Consider the following 24,322-nt stretch of genomic DNA (forward strand, 5'->3'; position numbering starts at 1 on the left):
CAGCAGTAGGACCTTGGGCAGGATGGCATGGGCTAACGATGGCTAAATAGAATCCACGCGTTTAAGTTGCTCTGATACCAAATATTGGAAAATGGCAGCCACCTATGGAGAGAGAGGGAGACAATGACAAGAAGAGAGTGAGCTGAAGCAAAAAGAGAGGAGTGTACTTGCTAGAATGAAAGATAGAGTGAAGGTACAACTTATGTTTAGGTCAAGGGTTAACATAACTAACCTTCCACCAACTAACTAGAGTTAGGTTTATTTCACTCTAGAGCCTAGTGTCATTACTTTTTAAGTTTCTAAGACACTAGGTGTACACACCTTACATTGACACTTTAATAAGTGTCCACACCACACAAATTACATTGGATCGGCAAATTCTAACAAGCCCACAAAGAACCTTCTAGATTGGCAAGCTCATCTTGGTTGGACTCTTGAACACGAACCACGCAATTGGTTTGCATTCACATTGCCTCTTAAGCTGCATTGTGCGCCCTATAAAGTATAGTGAGTTGGAAGAACTCAATCATTTTGAGTGTCTTATGAGTGACTACGAGATTTCTTTTTCAATAACATATTTGGCCTAGACTCCAAATCATTTTCTTATGGATCTCTCTATACCATTCTTCACTAGACTTGTTGGGCATGTAAGATGTGTATGCATACCCCATGAAAATCATCCTTGTTAAAAGACAGCTTTATCACGACATCTAATCTACACACTGTCCATGTTTGCATTTAGAAGAATTTCATGGGGATCCTTTTAGCTTTGCATGAGATATCATGGCATTTCTATTTTTGATGCAATGTGCTTGTTACCAAACCATATTGAGCTCCATCAATGACTATGTCATTACCCACTTCTTGTACAAAAGATTAGAAGTCCATCAAGCTCCTAAAAAATGAAAACCAAGTCAAAAATCAATAAACTGAATTAATGTGGTTAAATGCATCATCTCATGGTTCGGTAGTACTACAAAAGAGACATTGCAATTGCAATCAAGTTTCCACAAATCAATGAATCCTAGGTAGTTTGCATTCATGGAATCCATAGGGAAAGATTTGGCCAAAGATAACAATTGAATTTCGCAAGATTCCATATGCACTAGTCTAGACCATGTAATATTCATACACCTAGCCTAACTAGACAAACATGAGTAATACCCATGATTTTGGAATCCTTTGTTATCTCTTCCAATGGTGAGCTCCATTATAATAATCAATATTCATACCAATATAATGTCTTTAGCTATCATTTCGTATGCTTCTAATGTTTTTATTAAGAAGACCTAAAGAGATCATGATGCAACTCGTATTGCTCGCGTAACTACAACTAATAGTGCTAAGTCTTGTGAGCAACTTAGACAACTCTAATATTAGCTAATATTGACCTAACCCACTCTAATGTTAGCTAGAATTGACTCAACCCTTACCTCTTTAGAGACTTGGGTCTAGCCCTTGTCAAGGACAAAAGAAATTCTCACAACTCATCTAAGTGAACCCAAGTGAAAAGTCACTAGCACGTATAAAAATCATCACAGATAGACCCTATTGTTACCATGTACAAAGACATTAAATACTAGGAAAAGCTACTCAAGGTGGTTTCCCAACACCCAATCATGTGCGCATACAAGTAAAAAGGTCACAATAATTATGTTTGTGTCTTATTTGATCTATGACCACATCCCCATCTTTATTTTGCCACATTCGCTTGATTCTCATATATCTTGCTCAAGTTCTCCACGATAGCTTTATATTGATTGTCCCAATAAGGCCACATTCATCATTACCTTTTCTTTATTGCCATGCTTTGTTTCTTCCTTCCCAATGGTGCGTTGTGTGTTCATGGATCAAGCAAGCTATTAGAGATTGCTATCAAAGGTTTGCTCAGGCCAATGTATAACAACACATGGTAGGTCTCCTCGATTTGCAACAAGCAATCTAACTTGCAAAGTTTATCCATTAGATAAGGCTGGTGTTCATGTATTGACTCTTAATGATTACATAGAGATAGACCTTGCAACATCCAGGAAATGAATACCCCTATCAAGCTTCTGCACCGTCCTAAAACCAAAGAGATGTAGGAATATCACAACAATCATGAGACCTCTGTATTAGCCCGACCATCAAACGAAAAGATTGATGATTATGTAACTTCCAAAGTTTACTTCAGTAGTAAATGATAACTCCTGAAGAGCCACCACAATGTTTTCCCTCGTAAGTCACAAGATGACTCCAAGCTTGTCTAACCCTCAAAAATGCTGTCTGGATGAAGACGTTTCATCATTTGTCACATGAAACCTGCATTCCCCTCTTGTAGCAAGAAGTGTTGCTCGAGAAAATTGCAAAGAGATGACCTCAAGGACTAGAGAAGCAGTTCGGGTTTGCAGCATGCCTTGCAACCCTATGGACCATCCTGAGTGACCCACAACGAAGATTTAAGACCCTATCCCCCAATCTCTAACACTTGAAGCTCAGACGTGCCATATCATAGGTCAGAACCCCTGACAATGTGAACAAGACACTATCTCCACACCAATCATGAGCAAGCATCTTGCTAGAAAACATTTAAGACTAGTACCAAATTTTACATAAGATGCCATAACTGCACAATTGGAAAATGAAGTCTAGTATTAAAGGAGCTTATTATCCGTCTTGAAACTACTATGCTGTGTTTTACAAGCTTTATCATAGTCGTCAGTAAAAAGATTAGGGTGTCAGATGGTAAGACAAAGGCAATAAAGGAATCCTGCAGTCTACTAGGGTATTCAATATATCAAACAAATACAATTACTGACCTGAACATTCAGAAGGATTTTAAACTGCTACTCCAATATTAGGAGAAGACATCTTGCATGAACATGCCAAAGCAACAATGTTACCAGCATTCTGAATTTGGCATGCAGTTCAGAGTGTCCCAGCAGCAAAGAACAACAGGTAAGGCTAAGCAGCTATACAAGCTATAGATTTCAAGTCCAGGTGGTCAAGTCTAAGGGAGGATGGGCCCTGAATTAAGAATGAACCAATGTTCACTTCTCCTCCGCCTTAACCTCAGCACCAACTGTGTAATCCCTGAAGAAAACACTGATCAGGATGCAAAGCTTTGCTATGGCATTAGACAAAATCCCAGTATGTACCTGTTCAGAATTATTCACATTCACCCATTCTAGTAATATCTCAAGTCTTTCCATCCTTGTGTTTGTTGCTATCCAATCTTCTGCTTTTACAGTTGCGAACACTTCTTTCACAAGATAGACCAGATCCTGAACCTCGCGACTGGTGCCCCTGTGGTGTTGTGGGACTATTCTTGGTTGGAATGGAAGGATGGAAACAACGCACATCTTCACCACAGGGGACATTGAAAGAATTGAGAAAGTAACCACCTGGAAGAGGCTGCAAAGTGACTTCCTTCTGGGTTGTGGAGTCTAATGGCACTCTTTGAAGGGGATGTGAAGCAAGTTCGCCATCTATTCTACCACGAAATTCAGAGAGGAGATTCCTAAGGCGAACAACTTCAGCTTCCAATGCAGCTTGGCCCTGCAGCCTTTTGACCAATTGCTGATTCAATGTACGAAGTTGCTCCACCTGCTGCTCTAAATAAGCTGTGTGGGCCTTTTTCTTCTCTCTATACTTTCTCACTGCCTCTCTGTTTCCTAAGGGCCGTTTCTTAGTAGATGAAGCAAAAACATCTGGAGGACTTCCCGAATTGTCTGTTGTCTTTTCATCTTCCACAGGGGTAAAAAGCTGTGTGTGGGTGTGGACACAGGTATGAGTGTGTGTGTTATCAGGGCCAGGGGGATTGCAAGTGTGCATGTGTGTGCAGGCATGGGTATTTTTCAGAAGCTCGTCCAGAAAGTTTTCCATGGAACCTGCAGCAGGTAAGTCATTGCATTGAGCAAAGACATCATCATGATCTGAGAAGTCAACTTCTCCATCATCCATTACAAAATTTTCTAGAGAGCAATCTTTCTGCTGTGAGTAGATAAAGTAGCCTGAAGATTTAAGTGGAGACCGAATGATTGATAAAAACCGAATTTGCGACAGTTGGTCAACTGCCTAAACTAGCACAGACACCTCTAAGGGTGTAACCTGTAGTTCAAAAAATAGATTGTAAATACAAACACTATCAGTTACTATCAAACAATAATCTCCATATCATTAAATATAAAGAAAGATGCCATGCAGAATATCCAAATAATTATAATGCTACTTTATTCTAGCTACACCAACTATCAACTACAATAAAACAAGGACATCAGAAAGTTCCTCGTAAAACAAAACTGCTATGTAGCATGTCTAAACAGTTATAACGGTACTCTATCACTAATCCTTGCACATGCACACACATGCATGCGCACATAAAAAACTTTGTTTTGTGAAATGCTGGTGAAAAACCCAAAGCCACACTTGAGCCAATTGAATTTGGACACACATATGCACACTTTTTTCTTGTGAAAACTAGTCCTTTGGAATACCACAGTACAATCATAGATCCCTTATTAATCAAAACCCATGGTAAAATAGCTCAAACTGACACTACACACTGAGTGGCAATTTGTGGACCATATATACTCAACACCCCTATCAGGGTCAAAGTCATTTTGGGAGCAATATTGCTTTTTCTATAAGAACAATGCACTTAGAGAATGTCAACCACCAAGTGCAAATGACAATATACCCCAAATGCATGAGACACGTGCTGAAAGCTTGGTTCTTGTGATATCACCAAACGGTCAGCTTCACCAAAATGGGCTACAGCCTACCATAGGTGTCTAATGGGTAGCTCATGGGGATAGACACCTCCTACAAGCTGATGCCCAAGGTGGGCATGAAACTCCTTTTGCACAATGCTAGTGTTGCTAGAGCTATCGACCGAAGGAAGTGGAAATAAGTGGACTTGTCTGACAAAACCAAGGGTGTAAGGGTTTGGCCTTGTGATAGCACTTGCACAACTTATTGTGCATACCCAACTCATACTAACTCCTAGGGTAGCTGAGAAGAGAGACCCATACCTCCTAGATAAGTTCAAAGAAAAGGCAAGTAGACTCATTAACTAGGCACTCTCCATGCCCACTGAGCATTGCCGCATTGGGCAACACGTGCAGGCCCTCTCACAAACAAAACAAAAAATCATGTGTCAACTTTGAGGCATGATATAGAACATTTTGTCAAGAGATGCATTGTATGTCAAAAGGTAAAGCATGATAGGCAAAAGATGCTAGGCTTGTTGCAACCCTTGCCTATTCCAGATAGGCCTTGGCAAAGCATTGCAATGAATTTTATTTTTGAGCTTCCTAGGACACCTACAGGGAACAATGGATATGGACTATCATTTGCATTTTTAGCAAACATATTTTGAAAGGAGTTGTTTGAGAACCTAGGTACCACGCTGAAATTCTCATCATCCTTTCATCCACAGACATATGGTCAAGCGATGGATCTTTTGAGGTGCTATGTTTCAAACCACAAGACATAGTGGGAGCACTATTTGCCATTAGTTGAGTTTGCATATAACAATACACTACATAATTCCATTGGCAAAGCTCCATTTGAGGTCGTTAAGTGTGGCAAGAAGATACCACCTATCCTCCAAACTTAGAATAAGATCTTTAAGGCTAATCATTATGTGGAAAACTTAGATGCAGCCTATCCAAAGATAAAGTATGCACTTTAGAGATCACATGAAAAGCAAAAGAGAGTGATCGCCATAGATGTGCTTTGCAGTTTGCAAAGGGCGATTATGTATCGTTGCATTTTGAAAAGGCAAGGTTGAAAAGATGAATGAAGAAAGAGGATGTATCTGAAATTGAGCATAAGACACAATGCCTTGCATGTCAATTTGTTGAGGCCTTTTCATGGTGATATGCCAAATGATATGTCTGCTGAAATTCAACCTAAGGCTAAGAAGCTGAATGAGATTTTGGTATCTGAGCATGTCAATTTGTTGAGGCCTTTTCATGGTGATATGTCAAAGAATATGTCTGATGAAATTTAGCCTAAGGCTGAGAAGCTCGATGAGATTTTGGTACCTAAGCAGATCTTGGCACATAAGGAAAGAAAGCTTAGAGGTAAAGTTTCTAGGAGATATTTAGTGAAGCTTCAAAATTATTCACCAATGGATGCAAAATAGATGGAAGAGGAAGACTTGGTAGACCTGTTAGAGCTGGACATTCCCAGGACAGGCAGGAGCAACAAGTATAGCATGCGACAAGTGCAGTGAGAGTGCCACGTGGCAACTGGCGTGTCAAGCAACAGTAGTTCTCAGGTCGGACAGCTGGTCGGGTTGGCCAGTTTGCTGACCAGTCGACTGCATTTGACGCAGTCGACCTGGTATTTTTTTGCATTTTTTGCTGGCCTATTTATTGGCCCTAGTTTTTTGCAGTCTTCCCCAGTTGTGCTCCTAGTTTTTAGGCTGCAAATCATAGAGACTACCCTCGGGGCTAACAAAGGCTGAGATCTTCGAGGTGGAGACATACACAAACATTCTCTCTGCACCCATGTATATTTCTGCATCCTTATACAGCATTCTTCACTACAGATTTTCTGCATCTCACTGTCCCTTTCTCTCTCTCTCTCCTCTCTCTGTTCACTCTTTGTCTTAGCCATTCGCTTCCGCATTGCTTCACTCTGACATGGTATGAGAGCATTGAAGGACTAACTTGGACCCATCTGAAGAGGAGATTTCAGCGCAACACAAGGCTGCGTTTTCAGCATTCAAGGGCAAGCAAGAGGGCTGCGCATCAAAACAAGGCTGAGACGAGCGTGACGTGTGAGAAAGGAGAAGATGTTATAAAAAAATATGAGGGCATATTCATCTAGGTATGGCTAGAAACTAACTTGGACTAGCCTATTAAAAGTTGTAGGAGTGTTGGTTAGTCCAAAAGACATTACGGTGAATTTGTAATAGTTATACTTGGTATTCAAGGACATCTTTGGTATGTCTTTATCCTTTATCTAAATTTGATAATATCTCAAAAAAGATCATTGCCTCCAATAGCTCCTTGATCCAAGGAATGGGGTACTTATTCTTAATGGTGACTTGATTTAATCCCCTATAATCAATATGTAGTTTGAGGGTATCATCCTTCTTCTTTTGGAATAGAATAGAAGCACCCTAGGAAGAGTTGGTGGAATGAAAAAACCCTTGATCGAGCTAGTGCTGGTTTTTTGCTATTAGAGAAGGAAGAAGGCTGCGTTTTGGGCCTTGTGCAGATTTTAACTTTTCATTGCCTCCGGCAGGTGGTGAAGGAATGGGACGGGTGGTCAAGAGCCCTAGCAAGCTGTATTTTCACACTCCCAGAGGGCTGTTTTTGGTGTTTTGTGCAACCGTTGTTGGTAAAGATGTCTTCTGAAGCCGAGACAGAGTTTTAGGCGATCATGGCCCGTCTTACCAGCTCTTCCATCAAATTAAAAGCTCGATGGCAAGAATTACAAAGCTCAATGGCAATAAATACTGCATCTATCGGGTCATGATGTTTGCCATTTTGGAGTCCTATGATTTGGCGGAGCTTTTTATGGAGAGGCTATTCATCATCCTTCTTCACAAGACAAGTCCAAACTCTCTTCCAATGATAAGGTGGAGTTTGTTGGGAATAAATTGTGCCTTTTTATATGTACACGGGTGTGAACACACCCTTGTACTTTCATACATATATCTATCTAAAAACCTAAAGTGGTACACTCATCATTGTACCGAAAAACGTGTTCACTCTTTACTCTGCTCTCTTGCACTCTCTCTGTCTCTCACTGCGCGTAATGACTGTCTACCTCGATCTCCGTGCCTAACCTTACCCTACAAACTGGTATCAGAGCCAATGGCTCACTCAAGCTGTTGAGAGGTGCAGTACGAGAAAGAATCGCTGGCGGGCAACAGTCGTCACTGCCAAAGTTGCTACTGGAGAACAGGCGACCTCCTCGACGGGTCAGGCAGCTGACGCGCTGCCAGGTGGACAGGATACGGCTGCCACATGACTGAAGGACGTGTGTGTGGCAGGCGACTGACGTACTGCCAAGCTGGCAGTGACAGGTGACGTGTTGCAGCTTGTCGGAGGCCGCAGCTGATCGGCGGCCCAATTGAACGCGTAACGGCGAATAAGCGGGCGTCATAGTGCATGACTGACGAGTCAACAGACCCGTCATAATTTTTCCAAAAAATTCAATCTGTTTTTAAATTTCTTTCACCCACTGACAAGGTTTCGTGCGCGTAAGCACAAAATCTCAGATCTGTGCAAAATCGGCTCAGAAATTTGGGGCTTTTCTCGAATCTGGGGATCTCAACACAGAATTGGACAATCTGACTCAGAAATTGCAAAGTCGGTGCACATTTTTCCAGGAATTTTGAGGCTTTTCACATTTTAGTGAAATTCTTTCAATTTCATTGAAATTAGTGCACGTAGGACTTGGAAAATTTGGGGATTTGTCCAAATTTGGTACGAGCAAGATGCAACAATGATATTTTGGTAAAATTGGACAGTCCTATGCATAACAGAGGAAATGCAAATGTGTGTTTGACGCTTTGAGCACAAAATTTTGGGGCTTTTGACCGTTCGTGTTGAATTTTATGCCCTTGGGTACATGACCAACAGAAATTGCAGCTGAAATTTTGGGATTTCTCATGTAATGTGATGCACATGCCCTTTGGAACAGCTGTAATCAGTTGGATAATGCTGTAGCACTTGGTTTGGTGCTTCTGAAAACTTAATTACAGATCTGAAATCTGTACTTCTGCGTAGTCAAATATTGCTGATTGGTACTTGTTTGCACCTTGGTCACTTGGGTGACAGTTTGGACCTGCATTTACTGGTTTTTTGGTCACATTTGGGCTGAAAACCATGGCTGGCAGCAATGACAACAGTAATTTGATGCATATAAAGAAGCTTGAAGGCGCACATAATTTTGCATTTTGGCAAAAACGGTGAGACAATATCCTGTTACAAAAGAAGCAGGCAAAGCCGATCAAAACTAAGGGGAAAAGCCTGCAGACATGGATCAAGACGATTGGGATGAGTTGAATGAGCTTGCACACTCAACCATAGAACTATCGATTTCTGATGCCTTACTCTTCAACATTGAAGATTTAGATTCTGCATATGCTATATGGACTAGACTGGAAGGACTATATGCACAGAAGAGTGCTGCAAGCAAAGTGTATTGGCTGACAAAGCTTATGGATTTGCGTATGAAAGAAGGTATAGCAATGTCTACTCACTTGAGTGAGTTTAACTCCATTTTCAGCCAGCTAGTTGCCTTGAAGTTCATGATTGATGAGGAATTTAAGGCTACTTTCTTGCTTTGCACTCTACCAGAGAGTTGGGATACATTCAGGACTGTTATGAGCAATTCTAATGTGATCCTTTTGTATGCTGATGTAGAGAATGCTCTACTTATGAAAGAAATGAATCGGCAGAACAATGCATCCAGTAAGTCTTCCAGTGCTTTGCATACTAGCGGCATATCACAACAAAAGGGCAAATATGATGGCAAGGGACGCAATAAATCATGTGGCAAAGATGTTGAATGCCATCAGTGTGGCAAGAAGAGTCACTTTAAACGTGACTGCTACAAATGGAAGAAAGAGAAAGGAAAAGGCAAGAAGATAGATGATTGCAAGGAAGAGAAGAAGGACAATCAACCTAAGAAGAGTAGTGTAAAAATTGAAGAGGTAAATGTAATCACTCATGACAGTGACAGTGGGAGTGATGCACTCTTTGTCTCTTCACATTTTGATGCACATGCTCTACTTGCAGATACAGATGATGACATGCATACCTGGATTCTTGATTCACCTGCTTCCTTTCATGTCACCCCTCATCGTGAGTGGTTTTCCGCCTATACAGGGGGTCGACATGGTATTGTCCATCTTGGGAACAACTATGCATGTGAGATTGCAAGTATGGGCAATGTGCAGTTACAGTTTCAGCATGGCTCTATCTTTACACTTCAGCATATACGGCATGTACCTCAGCTCAAGAAGAGCTTGATTAGCACAGGGCAGCTAGATGATGATGGTTTTCACACCACCTTTGGTGATGGAAAATGGAAGATTTGCAAGGGATCTAGGGTTATTGCCAGAGGTTGCAAGAGTGATACGTTGTATCCACTTCATGTATCTAGTGTGCGTGACCATGTTGTTGCCGTGACTAAGCAGCCAAGTGTTTCTTTGTGGCACGGCCGGTTGGGACACATGAGTCAAACAGGAATGAAAGTGCTTTCTCATTTGGATTACTTGCCTTGTCTTCGTTATGCTGATTTTGAGCACTGTGATCATTGTATTTATGGCAAACATGCACAGACTTCTCACAAAAAGTCTCTTTCTTTGAAATCTTCTCCTCTAGAGTTAGTACATTCGGATGTATGTCAAATGCCAAGATTATCTTTAGGGGGAAAGAAATATTTTGTCACCTTTGTCGATGATACCACACGGAAAGTATGGTTTTACCCTATTCGTAGCAAGGATGAAGTGCTTGACAAGTTTAAAAAATTCTTGGCATTGGCTGAAAATCAGACAAATAAGACACTTAAGTGTCTTTGCTCTGACAATGGTGGGGAATATGTGTCCAAAGCCTTTCACGCATTTTACGACAGCAAAGGGATAAAGAGGGAACTCACTGCCCCTCATAATCCAGCCCAAAATGGAGTTGCAAAGCGTATGAATCAGACCATATAGGATAAGGTCAATACGATGCTGTCTCATGCTGCATTACCCCATGGTTTTTAGGCAAAGGCGGTTATGGTAGCCGTTCACTTGATTAATCAATCACCAAACAGGTCTTTGGGGAGGGGAGTTCCCCAAGAAGCGTGGTCGGGCAAGCCACCTTCATATGCTCATCTAAAAGTGTTTGGCTGCAAGGCTTTTGTGCACATTCGTAAAGAAAAACGTAGCAAACTTGAGCCAAAGTCCTGTAAATGCATTTTCTTAGGATATGGTGACGAGGGTGAAATGGGGTATAAATTATGGAATCCCGAGAAAAGGAAAGTAGTACGCAGCAATGACGTTATCTTCCGGGAATATCGCATGCATATACAGCCCGAAAAGACTGAGGAGGTCCATAGGGTTGTATTCCGAGAAGAAGTACCTTTTGGATAGCAAAATGTGCCCGTTGTACAACAGCAAATGCCTACTGTAAATGCAGGAAATGATGCTGGAAATGATCAGCCAGCTATTGCCCATGAAAATGAGCCATTACATGTGCAAGAACAGCCAGGACAGCAAGCTGTTAATGCTGATTTGCAGGCTGAAATGCCACGACAACATGCTGAAAATGGAAATTTGCAAGAACAACCAGCAAACAATGACCATTGGGTTAGGAGATCATCTAGGGCTACTAGACAACCTGACAGATTTGTTCCTAGTGCAATTAATGTGGCTAAGTATGTCATGTTGACAGACTATGGTGAACAGTCTTGCTTCAAGGAAGCAATGGACAGACAGGACAACAAGAAATGGTATAAAGCCATGCTGTCAGAGATGGAATCTCTTGAAAAAGATGGCACTTGGAACTTGGTGCAGTTGCCTAAAGGGCAGAAAACCCTTCCATGCAAATGGGTTTACAAGATGATGGTCACTTCTGGTTCCTCACCCAAGTACAAAGCAAGATTGGTTGCAAAGGGGTACAAGCAAGAGCATGGAATTGACTTTGATGAGATTTTCTCTCCTGTAGTCAAGATGACTACATTGAGAACCATTTTGGGTTTGGTTGCAGTTGAGGATATGGAGCTCATACAAATGGATGTAAAGACTGCGTTTTTACATGGTGATCTGCATGAAGACATATATATGCAGCAGCCTGAAGGGTTTGTTAAACAAGGGAAAGAAAAAATGGTATGTAAACTCAAAAGGAGTTTGTATGGGCTGAAACAAGCACCAAGAGAATGGTATCATAAGTTTGATACATTCATGCAATCCCAAGGCTTTCATAGAAGTCAAGTGGATCACTGCTTGTACACCAAGAAGGCAGCAGATAGCAGCCTGATTATCTTGGTTTTATATGTAGATGACATGCTTGCTGGCAGGGATACTCATGCCTTGGATTCACTGAAGCAAAGACTTCATGGCAGCTTTGACATGAAGGATCTGGGTGATGCAAATCACATTCTTGGCATGCGAATACTCAGAGATAGATCTAAAGGCTTACTCTATCTATCTCAGCAGGAGTATATCTCCAAAGTTTTGCAACGTTTCAATATGGAGGGGGGAAAAATAATTGGGGTTCCATTGCCTCCATATGTGAAACTCAGTGCAGAGAACATCCCTACATCTGATGATGAGAAGGTTGAAATGGCCAAGATACCATATGCTTCAACTGTTGGCAGTTTGATGTATGCTATGGTTGCTACATGTCCTAACATTGCTTTTGCAATGCGAGTGGTTAGCAGATAGATGGCAACCCCTGGCAAAAAGCATTGGGATGCAGTGAAAGGTATTATGAGATACCTCAAAGACACAAAGGAGTTGTGCATCTGCTTTGGAAAGCAGAAGGCATCTGTTGTTAGCTTTACGGATGCAGACTATGCTGGTCGTGCGGACTGCAAGAAGTCCACTTCTGGGTATGTGTTTACTTTCACAGGAGAAGCAATCTCTTGGATCTCCAGGCTACAAATGTGTGTTGCATTGTCTACTACAGAGGCAGAGTATGTAGCTGCCACTGAGGCATGCAAGGAGACTTTATGGCTTTCACGTCTAGTGGGAGAGCTTGGTATCACAGAGTTACATGTTTTCCATTGTGATAGTCAGAGTGCTATCATGCTAGCACGGAATCTTGTCTTTCATGCAAAGACAAAGCACATACAGGTGAAGTACCACTTCGTTAGAGATGTACTTGACAGCAAGAGCATTGAGCTTGTCAAAGTGCATACAGATGATAATCCTGCAGACCTTCTCACGAAGGGTCTTCCAGCAGAGCGGTTTGCTCATTGCCGACGACAGATGATGGGAGTTGGATAGATATATTTATTTCAGCTTTCTACATACCTAGACTTAGCTAATTCTTTTCTCCTCTTAAGGCACATTGCCTTTAGGTGGGAGGTTGTTGGGAATAAAGGGCCATTGTGCCTTTTTATATGTGCACGGGTGTGAACACACCCTTAGCACATTGTACTTTCATACATATATCTATCTAAAAACCTAAAGTGGTACACTCGTCATTGTATTGAAAAACGTGTTCACTCTCTACTCTGCTCTCTCACACACTCTCTGTCTCTCTCACTGCGCGTAATGACTGTCTACCTCGATCTCCGTGCCTAACCTTACCCTACAGAGTTGTCAAAGTTGTCAAAGGCTCAAGCGCATTGGGATAAACTCAATGCTCGTATCCGCTCGTTTTTATTTATTTCATATACTACAACTCTTTTCTCTCATATTGAGCATTTGACGATGGCCCACAAGATATGGCTGGAGCTTGATCCGATGTACAATCATATAACCATCATGAAGCGAGTTTCTTTGAAAGTGCAAATGAGGACCATGAGTATCGACAAGTCATCTTCCATGTGGAACCATATTAACAACTTAAGGCAACTTCAGATGCAGATACAAAATGCAAGGAAGGTGATCACTTCTAAAGACATGGCGATAACTCTTCTTTCATAGTTACCGCCCCGTTTCAGTGATTTTTATTCCACCTTGATTGCTTCATGGCGGTTTGAGACTCTTCGATGGAAAGAGTTGATTCCTATAGTCTTGGACCAAGAGAAGCAATTGAAGGGACCAATGCTTCTAAATCTGAGACTTTGGTTGGTTAGTCCTCTTAGAAGAAGGGAAAGAACCAAAAGGAGGAGGACAAAACGAAGGACAAAGAAAAGGAGTCCACTTGTCATATCTATGGAAAACAAGTCGCTTGAAGTAGGATTACCCCAGCAAGGAGAAGAAGGAGAAATCTTTGGAGGATTCCGAAGCGGTAGTTGCTCTCTCATCAACTACTTTCCTCCACTTGGAGGTGGTTGAGAATTTGACCCTGACGGCTTCTAATGCTACAATAACAATCCCATACACTCAAGAGTGTATTATTGACAATGATGCCTCACGGACCATGACTCCTTCAACAGGTGTTGCTTATTTGCAGCCTTCGCATGGCCAAATTCTCATTGGTGACAATTCGTCTATTTCTATACAGGAACGGGGAGACATGCATCTTCTTCCAAATGGGCGAGATGGTGCTTATACATCTGAGGTGCTTTATGTGCCGACCTTAGGGTACCATCTACTTTTAGTGTACAAGATTTGTACCCTCAACCTTTTGGTCAAATTTGATGTGGATTGTTTTCGAATTCTTGATCGTGGATCGAGACATGCATCTTCTTCCAGATGGGTGAGGTCATGCTCATACATCTGAGGTAGGTACTTTATGTACTAGTCTTGGGGTAACGTCTACTTTTGGTGCACAAGATTTGTACCCTCCGCCCTATTGGTCAAATTTAATGTGGATTTTTTTCGGATTCTTGATCGTGGATCGAGATAGTTTCTTTCTTCACGTTATGAGGAGAATGGAGTCTACAAGTTACGGTCTTCTTCTGCCTTGACTTCTCTTCTTTTTACCTCACAAACACAGTGAAAGCTTTGGCACACTCAATTTGGTCACCTCAATTATAGTTACCTTCAGAAGGCGTCAAAGGGACCGCTTGTTCAAGGTTTGCCAAGTATTGCGGTGAGCTAGCAGCTTGTGTATCCTGCATCCGTGGGAAACAAACTCGTGATGCTAGTCCCAGCAAGGCTTCAAGGTGGTCTTCAACACCCTTAGAGCTTGTTTCTATCGATCTTTGTGGACCGATGCGGACGGAGTCCCCTCGAGGGAGCTTGTATTTCATGCTAATTAAGGATGATTACAACAAGATGACATGGGCTTATTTTCTGAAGCTGAAATTCGAGGTTTTCTCCAACTCTAAGGATTGGTTGCTCTTTGAGGACAACCGATCGGCCCGAGACTAAAGACATTAAGATGAGATAAGGGCGAAGAATTTGTTTCTAATGAGCTTGCTCTTTTTTGTGCAGATCGCGGTATTCACCAGGAGTTTGTCAATACAAACACCCCTCAGGAGAATGGCATATTGGAGCACCAAAATCACAGTGTGATTGAGATGGCATGTACCATGATGGAGCATCGTTAGGCACCTTAGCATCTATGGGCTGAGGTTGAGGCTATGGCTACTGCAGTTCACATCCTTAATCGTTCCCCTACTTTTGTTGTTGTTGGTATGACTCCATATGAGAAGTACTTTGGGTCTAAGCTAGATATTTCTTATTTCAGGGTTTTTGGGTGTGATACCTATATTTTCATCCCAAAGACACAGCAGCTTTCAAAAGACAAGTGTTTGTGGGCTATAGCTTGCAATCTCAAGGCTATCGATTGTATGATCCCGTTAAGCGGGATATCTACACAAGTCATCATATCAGGTTCATGGACGTTCCAACCTCAAAGGGGAGTCAGGAACACCCTGTTCTTGGAGATCCCCGTGATAGCTAGGCGCCAGCGATTGTTCCTTTAGAGCCTGTGCCTCTTAAGGACTCTTCTTCAGATGAGAAGCTCCATTCTCAGCCATCAAATTCACCAATTTCTTCCCAACCGTTGGTGGACCTTCCAAAAACTTCAGCAGATGGAGAGCGACAAGGCAAGATCCGGCCTCCTCCTCATTGGGCTTGTGACACTCTGTGATGCAAGGATTGAGGGGGTCCCTGAGAAGTGACAATCGCAAGATGGTCTGTAGTGTTCTCAAAGGAACCGAGCACACCATGCCGAGCTTGTTTACACTGATTGCTCTTTGATGACGTGTGTCATGCAAGATCGGGAACCCACTTCCGCAAAGGAGGCTTTATGGCATAATCATTGGCGGAAAGCAATGGAGTAAGAGCTAGAATCCATTGAGAGCAATGGCACTTGGTATCTTGTGTCGAATCATAAGAAGATCATTGAAGTCAAATGGGTGTTCAAGAACAAGTACTGTAGTGATGGCACGTTGAATAAGCACAAGGCCCACCTTGTTGCTAAAGCTTTTGCACAACGCCCAGGTATTGATTTCCATCATACTTTTGCCAACTCGAATGGCTACTATTCACATAGTTCTTGCCTTGGCTAGCCATAAACGATGGTAAGTCTGTCAGAAGTGGAGTAGCGGTGAAAGTATAAACATGTGCTGAAATAAACTGCTGAAACACAAGACAAAAAGAGAAAAGAAAAGAACACAATACAAATGAGAACTCAGATGTATGCACGGGAAATGGAATCCATATATCTGAATACGAGACAGTCGCATACAACAGTGAGTCACTGGCTGCGTGGGCACTGGCACTGGCTCCTCTCTCCACAGAGTCTACAGATGGTGAAAATGAAGTGACTGACTGAGGAGGAGCCACTGAGTATAAATAGGCTGAAAAAGTGGGGAGCAATAATGCTGGTCGGACAGCATTAAAGCTGGCCGACTAGTGCATAAAAATGCCCCACTGGCATAAAATGCCACACTAGAAAAATACCTAAAATACCTAATAAAAATGCCCAGCCCAGATCAAGCTCAGACTCACACATAAGCTGACAAATAAAGAGAGTCGTGAGGGATGACCTCATCACCACCACTAGAAAGCAGCCGAGGAAGGGGCCACCAAGCCCTTCCCGCGATCCAAAGAAGAGGATCCCTTCCGCCCCTTGGACTTCACCTTGGTCGGAGGACCGGAGTCGGAGTCTGATGAAGCAGAGGACTCATCGGTAGAGTTAGCATCCTGCTTCGTCTTCTGCTCCTTCTTCTTGGAAGCCGCTAACTTCTTGCAGTCCTTCCGCAAATGTCCCTTCTTGCCACAGTGGTAACACTGGGCCTTCGACTTCTTCTTCCCGTCACCCCTCTCTGAAGCTACATAAGCCTCACCTCCATAATGTGCCAGAAGCCGCCCCTGTAATCTCAAGGATGCCTCATGCTCAAGAAGCATCGAGGTCATATGTGTAAAACTGACAGGAGTTGATGATGTCTACGCCTGCAAAGCATTGGCTACTCCATCAAACTCCGGGGGGAGCTTGTAGAGGACCGTTCCGACGAGATGCACCTCGGGAAGAGCAGATTGCATGTGCCGAAGCTGGTCCTGTACCTGCGTAACACGAAGAAGAAAAGACTGAATAGTATCTTTCGGCTCAAACTTCATCTGCTGGAGCTGGCCATAAAGTGTGACGGCCCGCATGGTGGAAGGTGCCTCATACATCTGCTGCAACTTCTGCCATACTTCAGGAGATGTCCTACAGGAGGTAACCGCCGGTAAGACCGCTTTAGAAATACACCGAAGCAACGCCGAGTAAGCACGGGCATCGTCCGAGTCCCATGTGAGCACCGCTTCCTCATGATTGTCCTCATCAAAGTCTTCAGGAAGAGGAAAAGGACGGAGAGGTCGAGCAATAGCTCCACAGACGATGTACCATAGCCGCTTCTGCACAAACCAAGCTTTCATGACAGCACTCCATGTGAGATAATCAGGTCCATGTAACTTATCATCAGTGGAAGTGCACGGAGGAGCCATATGGAGAGGATAAGAAGAGAAGTAGAGAAGAGATGGAATTTAGAGAGGAAACACAGCCAAAACACAAGCACAGACTACAGAAAATGAGAGTTCACATGCAATAGAACCCAAAATCTGATCAATAGAAGACAAAATCTGCTGCAGAAAGTCAAAAAATCAGTCAAAAACTGCCAAAAACAGAGAAAACGGCCTGAAGGAACAACCACCCAGCCACGAGAGATGCTGAATCAGCAAAACGCAGACTGTAAACTGGAGAAAACAGGTAGAAAACTGTCGCCAGCAGCTGCAGATGAAAAACGCAGGCAGCAGAGGGTGCGTAGGCAGCAGAGGGTGCGGAGGCAGCAGGCGATGGCAAAACTGCAAAAAACGCAGGCTGAAAACAGCCCCAAAACAGGTCGCCTGGCTGCGACAGCAGTCGTCTGATCAGCAGGGGTACAAACCAGTCCTGAAATCAGCAAGAAAACACAGCAGAAACACAAATCCTGAAAACTGATACCATGTCAGAAGTGGAGCAGCGGTGAAAGCATAAACATGTGCTGAAATAAACTGCTGAAACACAAGACAAAAAGAGAAAAGAAAAGAACACGATACAAATGAGAACTCAGATGTATGCACAGGAAATGGAATCCATATATCTGAACACGAGACAGTCGCATACAACAGTGAGTCACTGGCTGCGTGGGCACTGGCACTGGCTCCTCTCTCCACAGAGTCTGCAGATGGTGAAGATGAAGTGACTGACTGAGGAGGAGCCACTGAGTATAAATAGGCTGAAAAAGTGGGGAGCAATAATGCTGGTCGGACGGCATTAAAGCTGGCCGACTAGTGCATAAAAATGCCCCACTGGCATAAAATGCCACACTAGAAAAATACCTAAAATACCTAATAAAAATGCCCAGTCCAGATCAAGCTCAGACTCACACATGAGCTGACAAATACTCTGCTAACAAAGTCTATCAACTGGATATGAAGTTTGCCTTCTTGGATGGGGAGTTGAAGGAGGAGATCTATATTAAGCAACTTCCAAGCTTTAGTTCTTCTAATGGTAAGGTGTACACATTGAAAAAGGCTCTCTATGGCCTTAAGCAAGCTCCCCATACTTGGAATGAGAAAATTGACTCGTTTCTCCAAGAGAACTTGGAGGCGTTCCAAAGCCGGCCCCTAGCTCTATGTACACACCTCAGGTGAAGGTCATGTTGTTTGTCTTTTATATGGACAACTTGATTGTGACAGGTGGCCATACTCAGATGGTCGAGCAAAAGAAGGCAGCACTTCATGAGAAGTTTGAGATGATGGATATGGGACTTCTGTGAGAGTGTACAACGAAAGAAGAAACTCAAACACAGAGGAAGAGAGAGACAATCTGCAAGAGAATAAAAGAAACCTGTACTGAACAAGGAACAAATGCTGAATACAAAAGGACTGATCAGCCCTTGCACACAGCCCATAGGGTCAGTGAGGGCACCAGATCAAGCTGATGATGACGGCAGCACTGAAGACAGAGGAAGATGACGTAGTCAGAGTGTGCACCTGCAAAGGAAGGAGGCAAGATGATAATCTGACTGACTGCCAAGTGGAAAATGGCTATAAATAGCCAAAAAACCCAAAAACTAGTAGACCTGAAACTTAAGGCCAAAAATATGTCCGACCAACATTTAATGCTGGTAAAAATGCTAGGAATGCTCAAAAAAATCCCGAAAAGGGTGGACAATGTCCGATAGGTGAGACAGGCTGAAAACTGCAGAAACTGCCCTAGGAAATGCACATAAAATCCCAACTAGAGGAGAAAATGCACTAAATGCAATAAAATGAGTGCTCTAGAACTAGCTACCTCCTCCGTCAAAACAAGTGATAGATAGGTCAAAGCTCCCAAAGTCCTCGTCTGACTCAAACCGAGGCTCACAGGCAGGAGATGACAAGGCATGACAAACACGACTGCTAACACCCCCTCTCAAATCTTGGATGTGGCGGAAGGCCAAGGGAGAAACCGATCCTGGGGTGGCAAGAGGAAAGCCTATGTTGATGAAGTCTGTTGATGAAGATTGCCGATGAAGAAGCTCCTCACGATCCCCCTCTGAAACACTAGGGGCCAGGAAATCCACAGCCACATCACCAAGATCGTCCCCCTCCAAAAGGGATTGGGAGTACGAGGGAACCGCTGGAGAGGAGGGTGGGGGATGGGAAGGAACCTATGGAAAAGAGGGTACACAAGCGGAAACGGATGTGGCAATAGACAACTGCCTCGGAGGACCCTGCATAAGAGAAGGGGAATGGAGCCTGTAAAGCTCACTCTCCTGTCAACCTATCATGATAATAGACCGTGTAGAAGAATCCTCAATACAAACGGCCTACTCGGTGAAGACAACCCGGGTACCAAGCCTAGTAAGGCCATAGACTGAGAGGAGTTGAAAGCCCAAGTCTGCAACATAAAGAGCCTGTGAAAGGGAGCTTGACGCGCAGTCGGGAAATAAAGGCAAAGTGCCAATACCACAAATACGCACCGAAACAATGTCACCAACAGTGATTGAACCCTCACAAGGGCATAGATCCTGCAACAAATCACCTCGGGGAGTCATATGACTAGAAGCTCCACTATCAACCAGCCAAAGCCTCTTAGAAGATGAGGCAACCACTGAAGGAAGCTCCTCCATGTCAACAATATGAAGAAATAGTGACTCATGGGTAACCCTTGGAGTAGAGGCAGAAGGCTCGGATGTTTTAGGTCCATCCTTTGCTCCCAAACGAAGGTGAGGGTACTTCTTCCAACATTTCTCCTCTCAATGTGTCCCCTTCCTACATTATGGGCATTTAGGCTTCTTCGAGTCAGAGTCAAAACCTAAACAACTCTCCTTCCTTTTAGCCTGTGACTTCCCTTTCTTCTGCACCCCCCCCCCCCCCGAACTTGCAACAAAAGCTTTGGTGGAGGTGGATCCATGAGCTACCTCTTTGACACGCTCATCATGCTCCAAAACAAGCAGGGCAAGCTCCTCCCATAAAAGCTTCTCACGGGTCCTCGATGTAAGAAGGGTGGTATAGAAGACATCAAACTAGGGAGATGGCACTTAAGTCAAAAGAATCATGGCCAGATCCTCTGAAGAGATCATCTTGCCAAGGGACGCAAGCTCATTCCTCATGTCGTCCAACCTGTTGATATGATCCTTCATGGAAGAAGAATCATCGACAACGAGCATCTATAATTTCTTCTCAAGAGTAATCCGATGGGCAAATGTCTTCTGATGGTACAAAGAAGCAAGCTTTGTCCACACTTCCGTTGCTTTCCACAACTTGTGCACATGCACTAGGACAGAATCCTATAAGCTCATAAGGAAGAAAGATCGAGCTCTCAAGTTGAGTCGATCCCATAAGGCCGCACGATCCATCGATGATCCCACGGTAGGATCCTCCACTGGACAAGGATTAGGGTGGGTAACAAACTCCCAAAGATCGAAGATATCAAGGATACACTCCACCTTACACGACCAGAGCAAGTAGTTGGAACCATCAAGTTGGCATTCTTTGGGCAAAGAAGGGAGTACGGACACTTGTATAGATGGTGCCAAGGAAAGCATATGAAGGCCAGCAAAACAAGCCTTTTGTAAAACATGGAGAGAATGGAAATGAGAAGAATCTCGTACAAATGGGCTAGGTGACCTACGGTCGTCGCGTGAACTAGCACGAAAATCTCTCCGTCTCTTAGAGGAAGGAAGAGAGACCTCATCCTTTGAGTCAGCAAAGATTTGGTGGTAAGACATCTTTGTATATATTTGCAAAACACCCACAAAATCTGTGTTTTATGTGACAACAGTGACAAAACAGGGGGATGTCAGCTACAATCGGTGTAGATGCTACGCCGAACAATGAAATCACTGACGCCTGATGTAGCAACCTTGTGTTTGCAAAGGGAAATGGCTATGATGTTGACACCTCGTCCACAAAAGATGACGACTCGAGCAAAGGAGTAAACGCCAAGGAAATGGGATAGTCACCTTGATGTAGATGCTGACAAAGCCCCAAATGGTGACAACTGCAACCTTGATGTTGCCGCTAAGCCTAAGAATGAGGTCACCAAGCTGTGTATGAAGCCACCTTGCCTCCAAAGAAGGTCGCCACTACACAGTAATGGTATGGATGCAAAAAACACAGGTGATTTTGGCTGCGTTTTGGGCAGCCTGGGTGGTCTCCGCGAGAAGTCAGCTCTGTGTCGCTCTTAGGCAATCATACCATGCTCTGATACCATACCATGTGAGAGTGCGCGACGGAAGAAGGAACTCAAACACAGAGGAAGAGAGAGACAATCTGCAAGAGAATAAGAAAAGAAACCTGCACTAAATAAGGAACAAATGCTAAATACAAAAGGAGAACTGATCAGTTCCTGCACGCAGCCCACAGCGTCAGTGAGGGCACCAAATCAGGCTAATGATGACGGCAGCACCAAAGACGGAGGGAGATGACGGAGTCGGAGTATGCACCTGCCAAGGAAGGACAGAAGATGATAATCTAACTAATTGCCGCCAAGTGGAAAATGGTTATAAATAGCCAAAAAACCCAAAAACTGGTAGACCTGAAATTTGAGGCAAAAAATATGTCCGACCAGCATTTAATGCTGGTAAAATTGCCAGTAATGCTCAAAAAATCCCGAAAAGGGTGGACAATGTCCGACAAGTAAGGCAGACTGACGAATGCAGAAACTGCCTCGAGAAATGCACATAAAATCTTGACTAGAGAACAAAATGCACTGAAATGTAATAAACTGAGTGCTCTAGAATGAGCTACCTCCTCTGTCAAAACAAGTGATAGATAGGTCAAAACTTCTAAAGTCCTTGTCTGACTCAAACTGAGGCTCACAAGCAAGAGATAACAAGGCATGACAAACATGATTGCTAACAACTTCTTCACTTCTTTCTAGGTCATGAGATCTATCAGACTCCAAGGGAAATCTTTATTTCCCAGCAGCGGTATGTACAGGAGCTCTTGACTATGGGTGAGATGGAGGCATGTAAGTCTCTTACGACTCCTATAGACTGGAATTGGAAGGCTACAGCTCATTTTGATTCTCCTTTGGCAGATGCTACCCATAATAAGCAGTTGGTTGGCTCCTTGATCTAGCTTCTCAATACAAGTGTTGACTTATGTTATACTATAGGTGTGCTGGCCAGGTTCATGAGTGAACCCAAGATGGTGCATTGGCATGCTACTCAAAGGATTTTGCAGTTCCTACTAGGAACTCCTAATCTTGGGATCTATTATCCAACTGGTACCAATGCTACAAACTTGGTACTTACAAGATAGAGTGATTTAGATTGGGCTGACAATGTGGATCATCGGAGATCCACAACAAGTTATTGCTTTGGGTGCTAGTGCTGTTTCTTGGAGCAGAAAGAAGCAACCCACAGTTGCCCTATCTTTGACTAAGGCAGAGTATCGAGCGGCGCTTTCTACTACATGTGAGACAATGTGGCTTCGCAAGCCCTTGGAGAAGCTTGGTTGCCTACCAAGAGGTCCTACTGTTCAACAGTGCAACAATGAGAGTTGTGTTGCCTTAACCAAGAATTCTGTGTTTCATGCTCAGACGAAGCATATTGAGATTCAATACCATTTCATTCAGAAGAAGATTCTGGATGAGACCATTTCCCTAGTCTATTGCAAGATAGAGGACAATCTTGCAAGCTTGTTTACCAAGGCACTTCCCCACGCTTTACTTCGACAGCACTCCAAATCCCTTAGCCTTTTGCTGTGGCCAAGATATGAGAGGGGATGTTAGAGCTGGACATTCCCTGGACAAGCAAGAGCAGCAGGAGCAACAAGTATAGCAAATACAACATGTGACAGGTGCAGCAAGAGTGCCACATGGTAGCTAGCGTGTTAGGCGACAACAGTTTTCAGGTCGGGGCAATTTGCTTACCAAACAGCTGCATGTAATGCAGCTGACCTGGAATTTTATGGCATTTTCTGTTGGCCTATTTATTGGCCCTGGTTTTTGCAGTATTCCCCTGTTGTTCTCCCAATTTTCAGGCTGCAGACTGTAGAGACTGCCCTCGAGGCTGACGGAGAATAAGGCTTCGAGGTGGAGACATACGGAGACATTCTCTCTGCACCTGTGTATATTTCTGCATCCATATACAGCATTCTTCACTACAGATTTTTTAAATTTCACTGTCTCTTTCCCTCTCTTCTCTCTCTATTCACTCTTTGTCTCGGACATTCGCTCCGCATTGCTTCACTCTAACAAGACCATCCTCAATTGTTGCAACTTTACCTACATGCCTTTCAATTGAAGCCGACTTCACTTTGGGCTTAGTCAAGTTCAACAAAGTAGGGTTTTGGAGTATTATTTGATGCTCGAGAGGGAGGTAGCACTTCCACTCCACTAGCTTTGGACAGCTCTCATATATAGTGGATCTCAGATGTATTCAACATGCATACAAGGTACTGTGCTGATAGTGCGTCTACCCTGGGGTCATTACTCAGTGCACTAGTCACTATGAGATGTATGCAAATGAGTATGGTCGGGATAAGTTTATGATCAGTTGGGTATGAGCTTTTGCCCCAATTTTGAGATCAAATTCTGATCACATTCAGCTCAGTTTTGATCAATTTGAGAACTGTTTATGGTCAATTTTGAAATCAGTTGTTTGGTGATCAGTTTTTGCAATCAACTTGTAATCACTTTAGGGTCACATTTGCAGAAGTTTGTGATCAATTCTCACATCAGCAAGTGATCAGTTTATGCTCAGTTTTCAATGGTTTGCAGCTGGTTCCATGGACAGCAGCATGTTAGTAATTGCCATTGATAGATTGAGCCATGGTTTATGCGATGAATATGATTTATTATGG

The 24,322-nt window shown here is 43.3% G+C and overlaps 1 protein-coding gene across 3 annotated transcripts in view; it reads right to left on the minus strand.

The window, feature by feature from the left end:
* Nucleotides 1-2,611: 2,611 nt before the first annotated feature.
* Nucleotides 2,612-24,322, minus strand: part of LOC148030889 (basic leucine zipper 23-like) — a 34,986-nt gene continuing 13,275 nt past the window's right edge. Inside the window, exons 2-3 of one of the 3 annotated variants that reach the window (XM_087684434.1) lie at nucleotides 4,013-4,089; nucleotides 2,612-3,869 (exon numbers count right to left, since the gene is read on the minus strand). In XM_087684434.1, the coding sequence (XP_087540560.1) occupies nucleotides 3,178-3,864 (687 nt within the window). In that variant the 5' untranslated portion in view covers nucleotides 3,865-3,869; nucleotides 4,013-4,089 and the 3' untranslated portion in view covers nucleotides 2,612-3,177. Of the gene's footprint in view, nucleotides 4,090-24,322 lie in introns of all 3 variants that reach the window. The other 2 variants (XM_087684435.1, XM_087684433.1) reach the window with 2 other exon arrangements.

The sequence above is a fragment of the Lygodium microphyllum genome, chromosome 9, assembly GCF_053477565.2.
Source record: "Lygodium microphyllum isolate KBCC chromosome 9, Lygodium_microphyllum_v1.1.10, whole genome shotgun sequence".
Lineage (NCBI taxonomy): Eukaryota > Viridiplantae > Streptophyta > Polypodiopsida > Schizaeales > Lygodiaceae > Lygodium > Lygodium microphyllum.